The 22,447-nt window shown below is 46.9% G+C and overlaps 1 protein-coding gene across 1 annotated transcript in view; it reads right to left on the reverse strand.

The window, feature by feature from the left end:
• NEK11 (NIMA related kinase 11) overlaps window positions 1-22,447 on the reverse strand; it is a 223,321-nt gene that overhangs the window by 65,210 nt on the left and 135,664 nt on the right. The window contains exon 14 of the mRNA XM_055136136.1: window positions 6,700-6,863. Coding sequence (XP_054992111.1) covers window positions 6,700-6,863 — 164 coding nt within the window. The remainder of the gene's footprint in view (window positions 1-6,699; window positions 6,864-22,447) is intronic.

Here is a 22,447-nt window from a genome sequence, read left to right on the forward strand (position 1 = left end):
AAATAATGGCAAAATGCCCCCTTTACTCTTGCTTGCAGTCAAAAAATATTTAAGAGAGTAAGGTGTGCTAAGTGCAAAACTAGACACACCATGATAAATGAGAGAGGGTAACCAAACTCAGTTAAAAGAATCACATGTATTGGAGTCTTCTCAGTTGGATACTTTAATATTGTGAATCTTGCACACACTGGAAATCTAAAGTTCAATTAAAATATTAGCTTTGAGTTAACACTCTTAATGTCCTGAACACTTTGACTTATTAAAAAATGTTCTGCAATTTCCGGGCGCCTTTATTGTTTTCCTAAACAACTTACTATTGCTTTCATTAGAGAATTTTGATGCCTGGAAAACAAAAAACAAACAAAAAAAAAAAAACAAAATCCCATTAACACAAACAATTTGGAAATATGAACATTCATTTTTCCTCTGCCGGAATATTGTCTCTGAGCATTATTTTGTTGGAATTTAACACTTTGAGAAGATACAAGGAGCCAAATTCTCAGACTCTCATATTCGTACCACAGCAGAATAAAGTAGCCGAAAATGCGGTTACAAGGCTTAGCCCAATCCAGCTACACAGCATCTTACATTTTCCAACTTTAGTTCCTAAAACTAAACCCCAAATACTATCATTCAAGCAAATCACAAACCCATTTGTTCCTTTAAAATTCCAACCTGAACATCTAGATGGAACCTTGGGGAAAAGAAATGACCTTGGTAAAAGATAACTTGAATTCTAATAAAATCTCATAAGCTGTCTAAAATAAAATCCCAACCTTAATTTGAAAGTTGACAGGATGCTGTTTTGAGAATATAATTTAACCATTATAAGGTCATATTTCTATGCCAATATTTCTACTGGAAAATAAAGAAGTCTTATTTAGTTACAAGAGTTCTTTAGGTGAGCTTTAAAATCTTATTTAGTTTTTGCAGGCTTTTTCTCATGATGACATTGATGATGATGCATTTTTTTTATATTGAGGTGAACGGCCAAGATCTTAAGCTGCAACTGAATATATGTACATATATATGATTACATATATATATATTTTGCTTTTTTGGGGGGGTCACACCTGGTAACTCAGGGGTTACTCCTCACTCTGCACTCAGGAATCACTACTGGGGTTCTGGGGGACCATATGGGATGCCGGGGATCGAACCCAGATAGGCTGTGTGCAAGGCAAACCACCCTACTCACTGTACTATGACTTCAGCCCCACATATATATTTTTTAATGTCATACCCATGGGGCCTCTACCCCAAATGGGTAAAGAACTACTCTTGTATCTCCAAACTTCCCAGCCAATCCCTACTAACCATGGTCCTGGCTGTTCTGATTTATGTGCACATTGATGAACTTTCAGTCTATATTCTGTTTCTCAGCCTGGATTGGTCTTTCACTTACAGTGATGTCCATTTTCCTTCCTAAAGACATTCTGGAAGCATCTTCACTGGTCTCAACCCTTCCATCTCCACACTCATTCTGTGACTTGATATACCCCTCCCCAAGGCAGGACCTTTGCACATGCTCTTCTCCTCTCTACACACTCCCTCCCAACTCCCTTTAAAGAGCTTTTTGTATTTTTCAGGATGTTGTCAGTCATCTTCCAATAATTCTCCCTCATGCTCCTGGTACTGAGTTTGCCCCACATTTTACTGCCCCACTCCAAATACTCCTCTCCTGTATCACATCAACATCTTTCTCAGTTGTTCTGATTTATTTATGACTGGGCATAATAGCATGAGACTGACGGGTCATTCCTTCCTTCCTTCCTTCATTCCACTTCAACAGAGCAACAACAGAATATTCCAAAGTGGGGGTCACAGATAAAAATTTTGTGAAATGGGGGAGGGGAATGGCATGGGACTTGGGGGTCAACGGGTAGGGAAAGGGGCCAGCAGAAGGTAACAAGGTGTGAAGCTGCAGTGGCACAAAGGCTGAGAACCAGCATCCCAGAGCACTCAAGTATGTGACGTGCAAATAAACCATCCAAACAACCACCCCACATTTCCTTTCTTGCAAATTGATTCACTAAGTTGTAATCCCTTCTTCTGAAAGCCATATCCACAAGTAGTGAACCAATGCAGAACTTGTAAGACATTCTGGATGAGGCCTTGGAAGTATGAAGGGTGGAGAAGGGAAAGGAAAGCGGGGTTGATTGAGGGCTGTGTGATGCCTGTCCGATTGAGGTCTTGGATGGTGCATCCGTCACGAGCTGGTGATGCTGATACTCCCTTTGCTGTCCTTTGTGTCTAGAGTTCCAGCAGGCTGGAAGTGAGTCTGATCTTCCTGCAGTACCAGAGCTAGTCCCTTCCCACCATCTGGACACCGATCATGCACAGCTGAGCCTGGGCTCTCTAATAGGCCTGGTCAAGATCTCTTCCAACTGTACAGCAGCCGGAAGCTTTAATCTCTTCTTTCCCTCTTTCCTTTCCCATCTTCCTGCCCACCTTCCTTCCCTCCCTCCTCTCCTTCCCTCCCTTCTCTCCTTCCCTCCCTCCCTCCCTCCTTCCCTCCCTCCCTCCCTCCCTCCCTCCCTCCCTCAGCATCATAGTTTGGATTTCTCTCACCTACGCCATGGGTATTTCTCATTCATTTCTACTTCTGGAGTTAAATCTGCTTCACAAGGACCCGCACTGACGTTGCAGAGCAAGCCAGAAGCTTGTGGGGAGGTTTGCTCTTACTATTCTAGTGACCACGATCTGATTAATCGAATGGCTCCCCAGTTTGCAGAAGACTCTTTTAGAGGCATCTCCCCTTCAGGGGTCCTCAGCGGATGCAGAGGCATGGCCTGGATTCCTTTCTCTGCTCAGGGAGCGTCGTTCTAAGCAGAAGCTCATCTCTGCTTCTCCTGATGCTTTCCTGTGTAGGGGGGAATTTCAGAAGCAAAGGAGGATGGAGGGCACAGGGACAAAGCATCTCAGAAAAACTGGCATAAACGGGCCTGAGCAGCCCCTGGGCTTAGCAAGAACAAGCACCGTGCTCAGAGCCTGTTGAAAACACTTGTGGACTAGAGCGAAGGGCATTAAGAGTCTGTGCTGAGGGGCTGCAGAGGGGTCACACACCTGCCATGTATCCCATGTTTGCATGGGACCACGAATCTTGCAGAAGGTAGTGAGGATCAAGGCAGAGAGAGAAGACACCGCTCTCCGCCCAGATGTGATCCCAAGCTGCCACACACGAGTGGTCCCTCCGTTCCTGAGCGACCATGATCCCGGAAGCCCACTAACTACTTTCGGCACCCAGCAGCCTCTTGCAGAAATGCCTCTAGACTGTGACCTAAGCTATGGCCCCATGCCACCCCAAGAGGGGAAAGGTTTTTCCCTCTCGATCTTGCCTTTCCCCGGTGGCAGTGACATGGCGACCGCCACCTTATAAGGCCCACTAAAGAGAGGTACGAGTTTTCAGTGATGCTACTTCTGGCAGAAATTTCTCTGGACTTAATCACTAAAATACCAGAAATCTAAAACCGCACGGCCGCGACCTCATATGCTCTTCATTCTCGGCAATGGAAAACAAATTATCAGATGATGCCTTTTTGGCAGGTCTGTTTGTTGGGGGAAAATTCCAAATAATAATAGTGAGTTTTCTGTTGAAATAGTGAATGTAATCAAAGTAAAGAGAAAGCAAAGTGAAAACCATCAGCCACACAGGTGGGGGGTGGGGGTGGGATGGGAGCTATACTGGGGTTCTTGGTGGTGGACCATGTGCACTGGTGAAGGGATGGGTGTTGATCATTGTATGACTGAAACAAGCCTGAAAGCTTTGTAACTTTTCACATGGTGATGCAATAAAAATTTTTTTTAAAAAAAGAAAAGAGAGAAGAGACTATGAAAACCCCCACCAGCCTGTGGCCCTAAAAACGCGTCCACTGAGCACATAAAACGTGTCCTTCACAGGTGCCACAAATATTATCCAGCACCTTGTGATGACAGCGGCTATAAACTCCAATCCCCTGGGACAGGTGAGGTTGGTTCTGCCTCGGCGACCACACACCCTTTGAGAAATGGCTGGCGGTAATGGTGGCATCGCTGCTCTGCTAATCACGGCAGAGACGTTTCTGACAATCAACAGCAATTCGGTGCTTCATAAAACTGTGCTTGGTGCAGCTACTGCTGAATAGCTCGTCCTGGGCTGGGGATCACAGAGACCTCTGTGATCGATCCTAATGACGCCTGTGCTGTTTTCCCTTCTGCAATCACTCCTTCCAGCAGAAAAGCAATTGTCGTCCCACCTGAAGGAAGGGCAAGCCACTCTGATTTGATGACTCGCACGAGAGGGGGGGGCTCTCTGGTGATCCTTCCAGTGTGCCCTGGTACCGTCGGGGCTCAAGGGCAAGAGAGGGGAATGGGGCAAAGGGGACAATCTCAGGTGACTGCAGGGGGCGCCCAAATTCATCAAACCCGCAGGACTAGCGCCCAGCACTTGGGTATGCCATGCTAAGTGCTCGTTGCAAAGTATACTGGCAAACTGTGTGCTGTTAATAAAATAACCTTAACGATGGGAAAAGTCAATACCCACCAGGACCCAAATGTCACATGCGTCTTGGGGGAGGGAGAGAAGGCTGTGGCCTCTACTGAGAAAAACCTGGGCCAACGTGGGCCTGAAGCATGACTCAGACCACTGCCGAGCTGGGTAGCCACAGGCAAGTTATTTTGCAGAACCTCTGCTTTCTCATTTGGAACACCGGGCTGCCACTGAACAGGTTTTGGGTCTGTTTGTTTGTTTTGAGGGGGTCACACCTGCAGTTCTCAGAGTTTATTCCTGACTCTGCTCAGAGATCACAGCTGTGCTCTGGGGACTATATGCAGAGCCAGGGAGCAAACTGGGTTCTGCCGTGAGTAAGGCAAGAAAGTGTCTTAATCCCTGTACCCTCCCTCTGGCCCTCTCCTCCCATTTTACAGATAAAAACACTGAGGCAGAGGTGGAGTTTAGAAGCCTACACAGGACCACACAACCCACACCTGACAAAGCTCAGGTTCAGATCCAGCCAGTTGGATTTTCAAAGCCATGTTCTAACAACGATGCAAAGGCAGGACCTTCTTAGAAGACTAGCAAGTTCAATTTGCCACATATGCCATAAAGGTGGTATTTGCCATATATTTTATTTGTGTGGTTATGAGTCCATTTTTAATTTATTAAAAACATCTTTAAATCATGTTATGAATGACTAAATTTTTGACTTGAAATGCTGCCTAATTTTAAAAATGAAAGATTCATTCTCTCTTTAAGCCTTAGCTTCTTAATGTCTCCCTCTCATTCTTTTTTTTCTTCCTCCTTCTCTTTCACTCATCCTCTTTCTGCTTTGCCCTATCTCTGTCCCATTCTGCTTCTCTTCTCCTGGTCCTTCCCTCCTTCCCTAGGTAGGATCTGAGAACGCTCCTTACTAGTTTTAGTTCCTTTTATCGTGTCTTCTTTAGACTTCAATACAAATCTCTAAGTGGAATGCACACTGGCCTTCTCTTCATTCCAAAAATAATCCTCCTGAATTGCATTTCCATTGACTTGAGAGCTTCTGAGTTGACGTCTGCTTTATGAGTTACTGGTTCTAAATTCAAAGCTTCTGAGCCTTCCAGCCATTTATGACTGGAAATGTTGCTAGGTTATAACCTCAGAAGAAATAGACACAAAAGAGCATACGTCTTCCCAGAGACCTGCCCCTCCCTCACATGACTCTTGATCTTTCCTTCCCTCTTCTACAGACACCCAGAAGTCCCACACCAGGGCTTCTCTGGGTCTGTGGGCCAGATGGAGCCATAAATAGAGTCTTATGGCCAAGACCTGTCTTCCGTGCCCTCCCACGCCTGGAAAGAGCCAAAAAGAACATGCCCTAAGGTCCAGAGTCTCTGGGTCTCATCCCCAAGCTTAATTTGTGTAACATAAATGTGACTCTAATATGAACACCAGAAATAAAAGTACCTACGTTTAAAAAATCACTCTTTGGGGACAGACACACAATGATCTCACTAAATTTGCAGGATATAATGAAACACTGTAGAAGAATAATTTCCAAAGGCAACAGAAACAAAGGGCAGGAGAGCTGGCCCTTTGCAGGGAGCTTGCCACGGTGGGGGAAGAGGAGTTAGGAGAGAGAAAGGACCATTATGACAATGATAGGAGAAGGGGACACTCTGGATGAGAACTGGGTGCTGAAAGGAGGTAAAGCATGACATGCTTTCAGTGACAGCATCGCAAATCACAGTGCCTGAAAGGAAAAATGAAAAAGGGAAAAGTGCCTGCCATAGAGGCAGGCCAGGGGGTGCTAGGGAAACTGGGGATATTGATGGAAATATCCCGAGCAGGGGGGTGGGGGAAGGGACACAGGTGAAGGGATTGGTGTTGGAACATTGAAACTAAATTATGAACGACAAAATTATGAATAACTTTGTAACTTGGTAACTCATGGTGATTCAATGATTTTTTTTTTAATTAAGTTTAAAAATCCCTCTGCCTGCTACCAGTATTGCTGTATGTGAGTGCTCCTCTCTTTGGTGTACAAGTGCAAACAACAAAGCACGCCATGCCCCAACCCCCAGAGGGAGAGGCTATTTAAGCCCTTCCCTCACCAGTATGGCCCACATTCTCTAGACTAAGGGTATCTCGGGGAGCCTTTGTAAGAATCCTAGTCCCTCCGCACCAGCAGGCGAGGAAATATCAAATCAGCACCTTGGACAGTGCTTGGTGACGCTTATGGGTACCTGTTGGTTCGTTCTGTAGGAAAGCTGGGGCTCCTCCTCCTCGCTGCAGTCTTCCCCTGACCCAGAGAACAAGGCTTCTTCTCCCCGCTCCTCACTCTCTTCAGAACAGGAATCGAATGCATCCGCGTAATACTCCTCTGCTACGAGGGGGTCTTCTGGGATCTCTGAAATAAAGAATCAGTGTTATGCTTCTCCAACCACGACCATCACAATTGAGGCTCAGAACTCCCAGGCTATCCTGGAGATGCAGGCTTGGGTTGGCGTGGGTAAGGCCTCCAGGGAGGACTTCATAAACAGCTAGAGGAAACCGACTGCAAAAAGGAGAGGTGACTTTAGCTGCAAGCATATTTTGAATGTGGAAGCGTGAGGCCATGAAACAAGAAGAAAGTGATCACTTTGTTAGTGTTGACATTTGGATGCTTGATCCTTAGTACAAATGAGATGGTGCAGGAGTAAAGCTAGATAAGACCCCCTGACTACTGAATGTGCTCGCCGTGTCCACAGAGCATGTTTGGAGAGGCAGCTGGAGTGGAACTCTGTCAGCATTCTTTTGGCAAATGTCCTCTTCAAGGTAAATACTAGTGGTGAGATGTGACAAGATAGACAGACACTAGAGAATAATGGAGTTTAGGCAGGTTTGGAAAAGCATTACAATTCCTTCCTATGGTGCTAGGAAAGATTTGGAGGAGGAGTTCACTCTGGGAACCGCTGTACTCACTTCTATCCATGCTAACAAGTGACTACAACAAACAGTGGGTACTTACAATGGCCTTCAACCAAGAAAGGCTGAGAAAGGAGCACACAAAAACAATCATAGTGATCTGAATCTCGATTTACTAATGAGAGCTGTAAATAGAGATATATCTCTAGGAAGAGGGAGTTATACAATGTCACCCTGCACCGCAGCGAAACTGTGGGCATCTTGAGCTTAGACCCATACTCTGACTGCCTAAAAACAGATTTTATTAAATACACACAGCCTTCTTTCATTGCATTGTTGCTTTCTGTTTAGTGGGAAGAGTCTAAATCCCTTGTTTGAGTACCCTTGGTTGGGGATTTAGAGTCATAGATTCGAGGTTTGAGTTGAGCTCTTTCTCCTCTCAAATGAGAGACTGGGCAAGAGACTTGTACTTATAGAGCTCTTGTTCCTTTAGTAAAACTGACAGCAGGAAATACAACAGCATAGACTACAAGACTCAATAATATGATTCTAATGAAAACATCCACATTTAGGAAAACTTCATACCAATGTTAATACAACTTCTGCCACTGTAAAAACTGCCTTTTCATTAACTGACACCAGAATCATCTGAAAGGAAAATACTGAATGGATGTAGAATTCCCTGCCAACTGAGCAATATGCAGTAGAGCAGAATCAAAACTCCCCAGCTCAGTGAACCAACATTACTAGCACAGTCAAGACTTTGCCAGTCCTGCGGGAAGGGGTGTCCTGGGGGTTTATTCTTTCCCTTGCTGACTCCAACACAGCCTTTATATTTCCACCTGGGCATTGGACAAAACAGATGATCTGAACATAGGGACCATGGTTAATAAAAATCCCTATGTGGTGTACACTCAGAATGATAAGAGGAACACAGCAAGAGGAGAACAGAATGCTGAAGCCAGTGGAAAGAAAGGTTCAGGTTTCCAGGCTGCCCTCAAGTAGGGGGTCCCCGGCATGAGGAGTTGTGAGCAGAACCATGTAATTTCCTTCCCTTCTCTCCCCACATCTTTGTGTCTCTGTCAACAAACTGTCCAGTCTCTCTCCCTCACTTCCTCCTGTTTCCGCTCCCTCTCCTACTCTCTACAATAGTGATTCATGATTCATTCACTTACTCATCACACTTCTTGCTCTCCCTTATTCTCTCCATCCCCCTGCACATCATCTTCAAGGCAAGAATACCTGGATTCACACTATGACACAATTAGTGCCAAACAGACAGAAATGTATTAATGTATGTAAATCTATATGTAAATCCTTATTCATCGAGACAAATTTTCATGCATGAAAAGTTATCCATACAATGAGAGAAATATTGGCATTTTCCATTCTTTTTGATTAAAAAAAATCTGGTTGCAACTTGCTAACCTCATTTCTCAATCCACAGGATGAGAAGCTAACTTTAGTATGTTGGCTTTAGTATACTGACGTTAGCATTAAAAAGATCTGCATTTAAATCAAGGCTCTAATATCAGCTCCATAGCAAAAAGCATTACTTAAAATTGTATTTCAATCTTTTCATATGTACAATTGGGGGTATGATATTTCACAGAATTGCTCTGAACATGAAATAATAGTTTATGCCTATGCCATATACCAAATTAGTTACTAACATTTAACATAATGTTAAATTTTTCTCCATCGTTCTATCTGTAATGCTCAAGGTCAGGAAGAAATAGAAATTTAGACAATCACAAATATATTTCAAGTTGGCATAAGCAAAATCCACAAGGTCCCTCAGTCAAGTGGGCTACAAGGATCACTCCTCTGGCCTTCCTTCCCCCAGGGTGTACAGGGGTCTGTGAACCTTTTACCCTTCTGGGCTCCCATTGTCCTTCCTTTTCAGTGTTCCATTTGGGTTCTCTCTAGCACAAGGGTAATGAGTTTGTTTGATCAAGGGCTAGGTAGTGGTAGTAATAAATCTAGGCTTCGTAGACTGTGTATTTTCTTTCACAACCACCCAGTCCCTTATAAAAGAGAAACAAATATAACAATGACCGTGGTCATGTGCCAATAAAACTTTATTAACAAGAATAAGCAGTGGGCCAGATCATGGCTTTACAATAGAGGTAAACCTTTTCTTTGTGAAATAGTAAATCCCTCTTCCCATAACATGGTGTCCTGAACACTGAGTTTTAGTGTTTTCCCACTCCTACCAAGGGCCCCGTCTTAGGAAGGAAAGGAAGGAAAACATGATCAGGAAGAAATGCCATTAGCCACAACAGCCTGAACCAGCCATCAGAATGAAAAGACTCCAACTTCAGTGCTTTTCTTTTTCTTTTTCCAGTAAATACCATGAATTTGGTGCTGCTCAAATGTGGGAAAAGTCAAAAGAAAAGCTAAGTGTTCCAGCCCAGGTCTGTCATCATTTCTGCACTCAGCCCCAATTGGCAACCTTGTTGGGCTTTAAAATTCCTGTCATTGAAGGAAAAATGGTCTGGGACAAATGGCTCTAATTTTCTCGCAGTGCTCTGCTGGGTGGCATTCCAGGTTTCCACTACCCTGGCGGTGGCAGGCATGGGGAAGGTCTGTATGCGCACATTTATAAAGAATCCAATAGTACTGCCTTGCTTGGGTGAAGGGCTTTGAATCCATGCTGGGGCCAAAGAGAAGCACTCTGCTCAGGGGTGCTCTTAGTTGTGGGAAGCATCAGCTGAGACTCGGGCGAATCCCCTCATATCACATGTGAGTGAATGGCAGGTCTTTTAAAACAGAGAGGACCATAGGGACCAGAGCACAGTGGGTAGGGTACTTGCCTTGCACACAGCCAACCTGAGTTTGAACCCTGGCATCCTCATATGGTCCCCGGAGCCTGCCAAGAGTGATCCCTGAGTGCATGGCCAGGAGATACAGCCCTGAGCATCACTGGGTGTGGTCCAAGAAAACAAGCAAACAAAACACACACACACACACACAAAAAAAAAAAACAGGGGCTGGAGTAATAGCACAGCGGGTAGGGCGTTTGCCTTGCGCGCAGCCCGACCCGGGTTCGATTCCCAGCATCCCATATGGTCCCCGAGCACCACCAGGGGTGATTCCTGAGTGATTGAGCTAGGATCAATCATCCCTGTGTATTGCTGGGTGTGACCCAAAAAAAACAAACAAAAACAAACAAACAAAAAAAAAAAAACAGAGAGAGAAAGGGCCAGCCCCCATGCAGAGCTCCTGGCTCCTAGGTCTGTGGTGGGACCTTAAATAGGTCAAGTCTAACAAGTTCCCAGAGACGGTCACTCTCAGGACCTCTGCTCCCTGAATGATACTAGCTCTGATGAAAGTACCAGCACATCTCTAGATAGTTCTAGAAGCACCTATAAAAAGTGCACATCTTTCAACCTGATTGTTACAGGCCCAAATGTGCAGCCCAGAGAGGCCCTTCCTCCTCCAGCCCTCCTGCTGTTTTGAAGGGGGCAGGAGATACTGAGTCGAACCTGCAGGGGAAAAACGCACAGCTGGAGCCTGCTGGTGCCTCGCCATCAGCTGTGCTGGGAGTCACAGAGCAAATGGAGAGTGGTGGGGCTCAGAGAGACACGTAACACCCAGAATGTTTCACTTTCCTTAAAGAGCCACTGTGGGCTGGGGGAGAGAGGGGCCAGTTTCCTTTTTCAATATCAGCATCTTAAATAAAAACACCGTCCTCTCCTCTGCAGAGGAGGCCTGGGATTAATAAGGGATTAATAAACTGCAGCATCTCAACACAAGCAGATAAAAGACCTGCTGGAGAAGACCCAGGACCTCCTTGTTGTATGTGTGGTGGGGGTGGAGGGTGGGGTTAGGGGTGTGTCAAAGATTAGGATCAGAGGAAAGGAACACAATAAAAGCCGGGTCACTGGGGATAATGCTTGCTCATACCCCATCTCACTCTCCAGGAAGGGTGAGGTGGGGACCGAGAGACCCAGGGTCTGGGCCCATCTGGGCTGCCATATTGACCTGTGTCCAGTTGGCCCATGTCCAGCATTGGCCACGTGACCTGGGGTCACGTCTACGCAGAGCTTTCGGTTATAAGTGGGTGCAGAGAACAGTGGCCGTTCACCCCACACCCTTACACCAGATGTGCCCTAAGCTGCGTGCATTGACTCCTGGGACGGTTGGTCAACTAGGGCCACCATATGAAAATGTCACCTTCTAGGTGGCTTAACCACAGAAAGTTAACCAACCCCCACCCAATCTGGAGGAGAAGATGGTCTGGTTCTTTCTTGATTTGCCGGTGGCTGACTCTCAACCCTGGGGCCCTGGGGACTCTCTGGGTATCTAATCTCTTCATAGCAGGACGTCAGTCAGATTGGATTGGCCCCCACGTCACAGCCTCATTCTACACCAACCATCTCTTTAACGTCCTCACGGCCAAAAACTGTCACTCTCTGAGACTCTGCGAATCAGGGCTTCCACGTGGGAATGTTTAGTTTGTCACTGTTCAGCTCAATTACAGCTGCTAATGGTGGCCAGATTTTCCCTGCTCCCATGGCCAGAGACTTGCCCTCAGATCACAGAATTCCTCTGCTGAGAAGGTTATGCCTCAGCCCCACCCAGGGAAGCCCAGACCACAACTTAAAGAGATTCATTAGGTGGTGGTGTCACTTGGACCCAGGGTCCCATCGATCAGGATGTGACTGGCCTCCAGCTGACAGCCCAATCCTTTCTCAACTGCCGCCCACTGTCCCACCCAACCCCACCCAACCCTCATGCACCAGCCATCTCAGCCTCTGCCCCCACCGAACCCCCCTTTGACGTGCAGGTTTTAATTCTGCCTGCAATGCTCAAAGCCAGGAAGAAATAGACATCTTAGATGATCACAAATATATATCAAATTGACATTATCAATATACCTTGCAGTTAATTAATTTGGTTTCTGAAGTGAAACTTCAGGAATAAGATACCTTGGCTCAGAACTACTACGGCACTCTCGGCTTTGAGGCAATCACACAAACATCCTGCAAAGAGAAAACTCGCCAGATGGCAGGAGGTCACTATTCGCATGTTCCAAAACGCCCTCCTCAGACTTCCTAGAAAACAACCGCTACCGCTGAAGTGAGCTGCTTATCAGACGTCAGTACTGTCTGCTCCCGCCAGTTTCTCTGCGTCCTGCTCAGTCTTCAACGCTTCGGTGAGCACAGACCCCAGCACACACCAGCTGTTCCACAAACCGTCCTTCTTAACTACTTGGGCAGAGACAAAGGGCTAGTGCTCCTAATTGTTCTCATCCCAGTGGTAGGAATTTAGAAAAAAATCCCTGACAAGAGCCCAGAGGAAGGAAGTCAGATATCTTCTGGTGAGAGACGAAGGGGGACTCTGGCTCCAGGAAGCAGGGGAAGGGGCGGGATGGTATTGGCGAGGTTGTGCGCTGCTTCTCTCTCCACACTTGTTCCTGTCTGCATCGTAGGTCAGTGTGAGAAGGCGATTACCAGTGAGGGGCGGAGGTGGGTCTGCACAACAATCAAGGAGCGAGGTGCAGACAGGCAGCCATGTGCGCCCAAAACTGCAAAACAAAGGCCAACGCAGAGCCAGAGAGAACTCCTCGGCAGAGGAAAGAGGAGAAGGCTGCCCCCACGTGTGCGGTAAGCAACACCATTCCACACCCCCCCACCCAACGATTTCCTCTCCCCGGACCCCATGAAGGAAGGACCTTGGGTCTCTATCCTGCAGCTGGTCAGTCTCCTGCACCCGCAGCTCGGCCCTCTGTGACATTTCTCTTCTGCCAAAGACGCCCTGCCCCTGTCCATGCACCAAAACTCATGGCACTCAGGGCTGGAGTGGGTAGGGCATTTGCTTTGCATGCGGCCGACCCGGGTTCGATTCCCAGCATCCTATATGGTCCCCTCAGCACCACCAGGGGTGATTCCTGAGTACAGAGCCAGGAGTAACCCCTGTGCATCGCTGGGTGTGACCCAAAAAGCAAAAAAAAAAACAGACAAACAAACAAACAAAAAACTCATCGCACTCATCCTGCCCCACGCTGGAAAGCCTGTCTCTCCCCACCCTGGGCCAGTTTACTGGATGTTCCCAGGGCCTATCACCAGACCTCAAAGGCATGGAGGGACTCTCGCTGACCCCCAACTCCAGATGACTACTCCCCACAGTGAAACATCCCCTTTTAGGGCTGGTGGTGATGGAGGCAGGGTAGGGAAGGCCCCTCCCATGGCAATGGCAAAAGCAGACCTGGCAGAAAACAGGAAAAACAGGAAGTAAGGCCTGAAGAGACCCTCACCTATCTACTGCAACAGACCCAAAAAGCTCCTGCAGAAACAAAAGACAAGGAAAGGAATTTCAAAGAAGACCATCACCACTCCCAGCTACTCCTTGGTAACTGCCTTAGCAACGGACTTTGACCTAGGTAGAAGCCCCACTTGGGAGCAGGTTGGAAAAACCCTATAAAGGCCACCTTGAACACAGGGAGCGCACACTTATGCTGCCCTAGCCTATGTGCCGCTTGTGCCCAGGTGGCTGAGCAGATGTGTCGCCCGAGCACATGTGTCGCCCGTATCAACCGTCTTGAGATGTGTACTTTCATGCTTTCGTGTCTAATGCTGGGATGTGTGTGTGTAGGGGTTTCTCTCTGCCCCCGGGAGAAGCCCAGGTTCTCTCTTGACCGCGTTACTCTCCGCTCTCTCCCACTTTCTCTTCCTCCTTCCCTTCAAAACCTCCAAATAAAATCTATTTGACTTCACTGCTTGTCCACTCCTGAAATTCTTTTCTGCGAGGCGAGACAAGAACTCAGTAAGCCTGAGTCCTGGGTGGCAGAGGGGGTTTGGGAGAAAGTGACCATCTTTCTCTCCTCCCGACTCACTTGAGCCACCCGTGGTGTCCACCGACATCAGGGGGGGACCTTTTGCAGGGCAGCCCCCTGGAAGTGGTCCTCCATATTCCAAACAGCAGCGGGGCATCTCCCTCTCCTGACCAAGCGCCCCCTCCTGGTCTTGGGAAAGCCACTGCAGGTTTTAGGGAGCTCAAGTTCAATTTGAAGGAATATTTCCTCTGGGAAAGAGCATGCACAGACCCCCAGAGAAAGCAACACACTTCTGTTCCCAGGAGAAAGGAGCACGCATCCCAGATGGTGTTTACCACTCAGCGGCTGGGGTCACCTCCCTGCTTCTGCCTCTATCAACCTTACACACGCGGCTGCCAGCTTGCCGGCGGCAGCAAGGCAAGTCACGGGGGCCCTTTCCCATGCTGTGATGGAACAGTGTGGAATCTTCAGTCTGACGGCCAAGGCCTCCTCTCATCTGGCCCCACAGCCCCAGCCCTACCTCCTTGCGACCCTCTGGGTATTCCCAACTGATGGAGCCCCTGGGCTGGGTCCAGGTAGTTGTGTTTTTCTGAAGCTTTCTAGATTGTTCCTCTTCTGCCCTTGGCCTTTGTAACCCAGACATCCTACTTTCTCGCCTTGAACTCTCTCTTGCTGTCCAGCTTCACTCCACTGTGGTTCTATTTGGTGTGGGTGGAAGGAGCACCACACCTGGTCTACTCAGGGGCTGCTCCTGGTCTGTGCTTAAGGGTCGGTCCTAGAGGTGCTTGGGGGACCATATGTGGTGCCAGTGATGGAGTCAGGTTCAGCCTCACATGCTGGGGGGAAAAGCAGCTGGGATACAGAAGGGACCACTAAGTGAATGATGCTTGGAGGGTTCCCTCGGGAGGGGAGATGCGTGTTTAAAGTAGACTATAGACCAAACCTGATGGCCACTTACTACCTGTAATGCAAAACATAACACCCAAAAAAAAGAGAGAGAGTAAAAGGGAATGTGCCTGCTACAGGGGTGGGGGAGGGGGAGATTAGGTGGGGGTGACAGGAGGGATACTGGGACCATTGGTGGTGGAGAATGGGCACTGGTGGAGGCATGGGTGCTCAATCATTGTAAGACTGAAACGTAATCACGAAAGTTTGTAAGTCTGTAACTGTATCTCATGGTGATTCATTAATATATATACATATATATATGTAAAGTGCCTTAACCCCTATACTATCTCTCTGTTCCCCAACTTCCCTTCTTGTAAGAGCTGTTCTGGGTTGGAGAGATCGTACAACAGGTGTTCAATCCCCAGAATCCCATGTTTCCTCAAACCCCATGTGAACAGAGCCAGAAGTCAGCCTTGGACACAGCTGTGTGTGACTCCAAAATTTGTTTTAATTAAAAAATATATGTAAAGATCTGATGCATCTAGAAATGCCCTACTCAATTTGGTGTGCAGAAGGCACACGTGACCACTTAAATGGAAATTAATATGAAAGAAAAGTGCAAAATCAACTCCTCAGTGGCACCAGTCACCTCTCTCTGGCTTGACAGCCGCCTCTGACAAAATTAGAGAATGTTGCTATCATCATAGAAAGGCCTATAAGGCAGCATTGTTCTAGAATGTTCTTCCTATGAATATATCAGGCCCTGGTTGAATTAAATTAGGTATGTTGGAAGTCCTGGGATGTGGGGCACGTCACCTCTCTGACCCTCAGTTCCTGCTGGATAGTTGGTCAACCATCAGCCAATTGGAAGAGGAGACACAGGTACCAACCAACAGAGTCTCCTATTCTTGGGGGAAGAGACAGCAACCTCATCCTGCTCTAGCCTGGGCCTCTTCCACGTGCCTCAGAGCCACATTTAAGAACCCATCCATCCAAATCTCCTTCTCTATGAGATTCCCGCATTTTACCTTCTCTGTGTAGAACGTTAATGGATATCCAGCGCCCAGCCGTGTTCGCCCTCAAGAGCAGCAGCCACAGGATCCTGCAGATCCTCACGTATAGACAAGCTCCCTTCATCCAGAATATCACTCGGTGCAAGTGGGGCTTGAGCTCCAAGTCAGCCTGGGCTGCAGGACTGAGCTCCCGCTTAGCTCGACAGCCCTCTTAGGCTTTCTTCTTTCACGTGTGAAATGCTAAGTTGCTACCAGGACCATGACCTTTACTGAAGTAACCCTCCAAATGAAGGCTAAAATTAGCTGTGCTGATTAGGTTAGCCTGCAGCATCACACATGAGGCTGTGAAAAGAAATTGTTTTCTCAGCCCAAATGCATATTCATGGTCTCCTTTTTTGTGGGAAGGCTAAATTAAGTAGAGTACAGTGCCTTTTTTTATATGTAGGACAATGGGCTCTGTTGTAAGTCTGTTTGCTATCTGATCAGTGCACCAATCTACCTCCCCCCTGTACACACACACACACACACACACACACACACACACACACACACACACAGAGCATAAAAAGCCCCACCAGTTCACTTGGAAACTAATCTATCCAATCTGCGTTTTGATCTTGTGAATCATGATGAGTCTCCCTCCAGCAAAGTGCATATATATGGTGCATATATATATAAGGTATATATATATATATATACATATATATATATATATACACACACCTTTGCTTGAACTTGATATGCCAGTGTGGAGAGAAAAAGCCAACATGAGTAGGTCAAGTTGGTGTTTTTCACCAGATTCAGAAAGAGTGATGAACCTCCCTCCTGAGGAAATAAAGGACACCTGTTATTTCCTGAGAGTGCTAGCCCTGTCTGGATGTTGAGTTTGTTGGCAGAAGCTCTTGAGTTCTCTGATTTTTGACAACTGGCTCCAGACCCGTGGGCTTTAGGTCTGTCAAATGTGGATAGCAACGACCCACCAGCCTAAAAGCAGGAGCCTGATCTAGATGAGTTCTGCTGTTTCCCTACTCTCAGGCTCACGTTAGTGGAGAGGATGGGGAAACGGGCCAGAGGAGACGGTATGAGAGTCCTTCAGGGACCGTGTTGAAAGGCGGACTTTGGCTGACAGGTCTGGGAGTGAGAGCTACAGGCTCTGCATTTCTCAGAGGCGCTGGGTGGTGCAGACGCTGACGGGCCATGGACCACACCACACAGCAAGAGAAGCAACCACTGCTTTCTGCTCTCAGCTGCCAAGCCTGTGTCAGGACGTGAGACGATAATGAAGATGCTCATGAAGCTGAAGAAGACTGTGACTCGCGTACCTGATGCAGGCTCTGCCTCCTCACTGCTTTTCTTCTCTTCTGTCTTTTCTCATTTACCCAGGTCTGGGAACATCGGAAGGTATGGAGCAATTTGTTTGTTGGCAGAGCTCACACCTTGGGTTGCCATGTGGGATTTCCTTTCCGGTGAAATCTTGGAGCTGTCATTTACCTTTTTTATTTCTATCCTCCTGGAAGACATTGGTTTCCTGTTGGCAGCAGCCCTCTGTTAATTGGGCAGCTGGAGGCAGTCGGGAAGCTGTCAGCAGAGCCTTGCAGGTGCAAATCTGGTCTTAGCTCATTGGTGTGAACGAACTGATGAATAGGATACAATGGACCAGTGATCCTAGAAACACTGGGGCGCTCCAGAATTGTGAGTGTGGGAGGGACTCCATGGAAGTGTCTAATTCAAGGAAGTGCCCATCAGAATATCAGCAGTTCAAGCACTTTTGTGCACGGTCCTGTGCAGAAGTTCTACTGCCAGGCTGGATTTTCCTGGGGACCTAACTTTCTAGACTCAGGTACTTCCTGTTGAATACTGTCTGGTCAGAGAGTACAAGGTAAACCAAAGTTCATTTGCTTTTGTCTGTTTGTTTTGAATTTGGGATCACAGCCAGCTCCGTGTTCAGGGATGGCTTCTAAGTGGTGCTTGGCGGACCATAAGTAGTGTTAGGGATCAAACCCATGCCAGCCACATGCAAGGCACGCATCCTAACCCAGTACTATCTGTTCGGTCTTGTAAACCCAAGTTGAACAGAACTCCTTCATGGCCCATGAAATCTACAAAAGGTCTGACCTTGTATCTCCCCAAAAGTAAACTATGACAATTCCTTCCTGAGGCATGACCCTTACACAACTCACAGAAGGCTTTCAAATTTATCATCTTTAGCCTCTTTTATGATACAGTATGAGATAGTGGGGTTACCCCTTGGATCACAGATCAGGATTAGCTTCACTTGTGCAATTTAATTTTATTGAATGTGGCAGGCCCCCAGCCAGATTTTTTAATCTCAAATTTAGTGTTTTTATATTAAATTGTGCTGACTGCATAAATATGTCCATTCTTTGAAGGTTCCCACTCTATTCTGATCACTTACTGACAAATGTAATACTGTGTGCAAAAGGAGGCATTTCAAATTCACAGCAACCTCTACCTCTTTGTTAAATGCCAGCATTCCCTTCTTCTTCTACCCAACAATTATGCCCACCACCACTGGCTACAGCATAATTTCAAATAATGTCAAATAATGGAAGTGAACTTTTATTAGTAGAAGTCACTACTAAGAATGCTTCCAACAGAAACAAATGCATCAGATAATCCATTGCTGCGTGATAAATTGTTCCTAGTGGATTCAGTTTGTAAAAGAAAAATACACACATATTCTCACATGTTTCCTGTGGGTTGGAATAAGCTCAGGGATCGTTGGGAGGTTAGAGTCGAGGAATTATCTGAGGTTAGAATCATTTGAAGGTTTTAATGGAGACTGGAAGATATAATTCTAAGCTCATTCATATCAGTATTGGTAGGAGGCTTTACTTTCTGGCACGTAAATCTCTCCATGGGCTGTTTGAATGCCTTCATGGCAGGGAAGCTGGGTCTCCCTCCTGTGGGAATGATCAGGAGTGGGGAAGAGTAAGGCAGAAACCACAGTCACTTTTGTTACCTAGCCTGGGAGAACACAGGCTGATCCCCACACTATCTATCCCCTTGGCTACAGAGATCCGTCCTGTTCAGTGTGGGAGGGAACTGTTCAGAGGCACCAGGAAGCAAGAATCCACCAGGGGCTGTCTTAGCAGCTGGCATAAATATTACCTAAAATTTCACTCTCTATTCTTTTGAGGAAAAAATTAATTTTATCCTCATGCACACATAGTTGGGTCCAGTATGTTGAGGTTACACAGTAAATCCGTGACCAATCTAATGCAAATTCCCTCCCAACATCTAAGTTGATGATACTTCTATCTTAAAATGGTTACAAAGGGAAATGTGTAACAAGATTTGGTTTGTGATTAGGATAAATAGGAACCTGAATAGTTGGGTCCTTATGAACTTCTATGTTTGTTCTCCAAGTTGTAAAAATATTATTTAAAGGAGCAAATAGGTAACTGTTGTTAGCACCACTCTGTGTTACTAGAATTCTAAGTAGTCCCAAAACTTGTGGGGAGAAAAATACCATAAAAATCATCATCATCATCATCATCCTGTTGATCGTCAAATTTCTCAAGCTGTCTCAACAACCTCTCCATTCATCCTATCCCTGAGATTTTAGAAGGCTCTCTCTACCATAAAACTAAGACATCTTATAACCTATTGCAGAGTGAGCCTGAACCAATTAAACAGAAATATATAAGAATGTGGGACTATGACCAAAGGCCATTTCACAGGATCCTTCAAATAGGTAGAGAACCAGAGTTGGGTATATTTTGGATAACTGGCTACTGGAATTGTGAGGGTTGGCAAATTAGGTTCAAAATCTGCTGGGAAAATTGGCAGGCTGGGGATGGAGGTAGGGTGAAGAGTAGGGTCTTGGCACAGAAGGTCTCTTACGGCCATCTACTGATTGTATGAGGCCCAGCCACCTTACGTTGGTAGGAGATCAACATTGGTCCCCCACAGGCTGAGCAAGCAGACACATATTAGTGACCTTCATAGGCTCCAACAGGAGTGTTCCTTCCCAAAGAGATTCTGACAGAGGGATGAGCCAAGCTGGGTAAAAAGAGCTCAGATGTATCACTCAGGCAACTGAAGTCCCCACCGGTAGAATTCCGATCAATGCCACAGCAGAAGGCCATCGGAACACGGAATGGTTGACTTGGAAAGAAGAACGATCAAGGTTTCTGACACAAAAGTAACCACAACCTAGAGGTCGCCCACGGAGTGGGGTCTGGTCTAGGGGGGCTTCCTCTGGCAGCCGTGAGGACCCTGTGGTCTTGGACACAAGGCGAATGGAGACAGTGACAGCATTTCCTTTAAGCTGTATGGTAGGGGTTCTGACACGATGCGTCAGTGAGTTCTACGACCACGCTGCTTTCACTCGTGAGCCAACTCTTAGTGATGTTCCTTCTCTCCTCCCAGTCGACATGCTTCCAATTTTCTACCTAATCTAGTTCTCTTGAAAATTTCCTACGATAGTAGCGCTGACTCTTGTCATCAAGCTTGGTGTTGTTAGGGCAGGACTGCCCTGGGCAGGGCCAAAGACAATGAAAACCGTTTATTTTCCACTCAGGCCTCTGCTATCGGCTTGCTCCGAGAGGAAAGTTGCAGGCTCCTGAGCTACGACTATATAAGGGTATAATCCAGACAGAGAGCCTCCGGGGCCCGGGCTCAGCCCGCAGACCCGTGCAGGCGCTTATGCAATTGTGACCTGTAAATCTATAGGCTGGACAAGCAGATGGGCATAATGGGATTGGAGGGAGAGGCGCGTTGAATTATGAACTTATTGGCTAGGGAATACGAAGGCTTTCGCGCTTTCGTCGTAACGGCCGACATGGACCTATATAAGTAACCCCTGCACCCTGGGTTGGGGTCTTGTCTCGCACATGGGACCTGCGTGTCATTGTGTGCGTGTGCACGACCCTGGCTAGCCAGCTTAATAAACTACCCGCTTGCTCATTGCATTCCTGCGTGGTCCTTGTCTGCGGTCGGAGATCCAGAACCGTGCCCTAACAACGTTGTCTAAAACCAAACGCAGGCAGAACTTCAGACTATCCTGTTCAATGACTGATGTAGAGAGTGGGTCACACGGTGCCCTCAGAGGGGCTCTGTCACAACACAAATGGCAGATTGACATTTCACTAACACTGAAAGCATTTCCCAGCTTCATTCGGGGAAAACTCAGAAGAGGGAAACGCCGCCAGATCTCTGATTGGAGCAGGAAGTGACTTCCAAATTAAATTGAAACAAACTAGGAAGGAGTCTTGGTTCTGTGACCCAGAAAATGAGGCAGATGAGAAATTAGCAAGTCGCTGACTGCAAGGGATTCCAGGACACACTGGAGTGGAGGGAAGGTGGCCAGGCAGGGGCGGGGCCACACAGAGCAGCGTGTCCACTCCCACAGCGCAGTCAGTCATTGAACAGGATGGTCTGAAGTTCTGCCTGTGTTTGTTTCAGGCACTTCTGGTTGGTTCTCTTGGGTTCCCTCAAGCAGACAGACCCTGAGAGCCTGTGAGATCTCCTTCTCCTTGCAAACAAGGTAGAGGTGGAAGCTAAGCCCCAAGGGGAGGTGACGGGGACAGAGATGGGATGGACAGAGCATTAGAGCAGCAGCCCCTCTGGGGACCCTTTCTGTGGCCCTGACGTTCCCAGCTGCAGCCTCCAGCTCCAGGCCTGTGATTCCTCTCACCAGGGGCCCCATCACATACCTCCACAAGCAGCACCTCCTTCGCTCACCTCCCCTCAGTCAGGTGCCTCCTCCCCAACCCCCGTCATTTAGACTTGGCCTAGCAGAGCTCCTGCAACCTAGAAATGGAGCCACAGAAGCCAGTACTGAGGCAGTGAACCGTTAGCAGGCTCATCTCCCTCCCAGAGCAGCGGCCTCGACCTTCGCTCCCCTCCGCAGTTCTTGGTTTCTCTCTCTCCACTTATCCCAGAAATAAAAAAAATCAAGAAGACACAGCCAACAGCATGCTCCAAGGTAGGGTCAAAACACCAGAGAGACACAAAAGGGAGAAACACACCCAGTATTTTATCAGTGGCTCTAAGATTCTCCGGTGAAACGCAGTTTAAAACAGAAGTAAAATCCAGTTAGAAAGGAGGCGATGATTAGCACTAAAATATTTAACTCGGAGATAGGTTTCTAAAAATACACCAGCGCAAAGAGCATATTAATAAATATGCTCCACTTAATAAAATAAAAATGGTTATTTTAAACAATGAGGAAGGGAAAATTACTGGTGTTAAAATGCAAAAGTGCTCTGCGTTTCTAACTCTAGGAGGTGCATTAATAGGATCTTATTTAAATGCCTCTAGGAAACCTAAGAGTTTTTCCAATAAATGTTGGAATGAAAGAAGTGCCTGGAGGTAGGAATATAAATTTGGGTTCAGTAGTACTTTCACTGTGTATTCAACTAGAAAATGAGGGCCGTC

The sequence above is a fragment of the Sorex araneus genome, chromosome 4 (genome assembly GCF_027595985.1).
Source record: "Sorex araneus isolate mSorAra2 chromosome 4, mSorAra2.pri, whole genome shotgun sequence".
Lineage (NCBI taxonomy): Eukaryota > Metazoa > Chordata > Mammalia > Eulipotyphla > Soricidae > Sorex > Sorex araneus.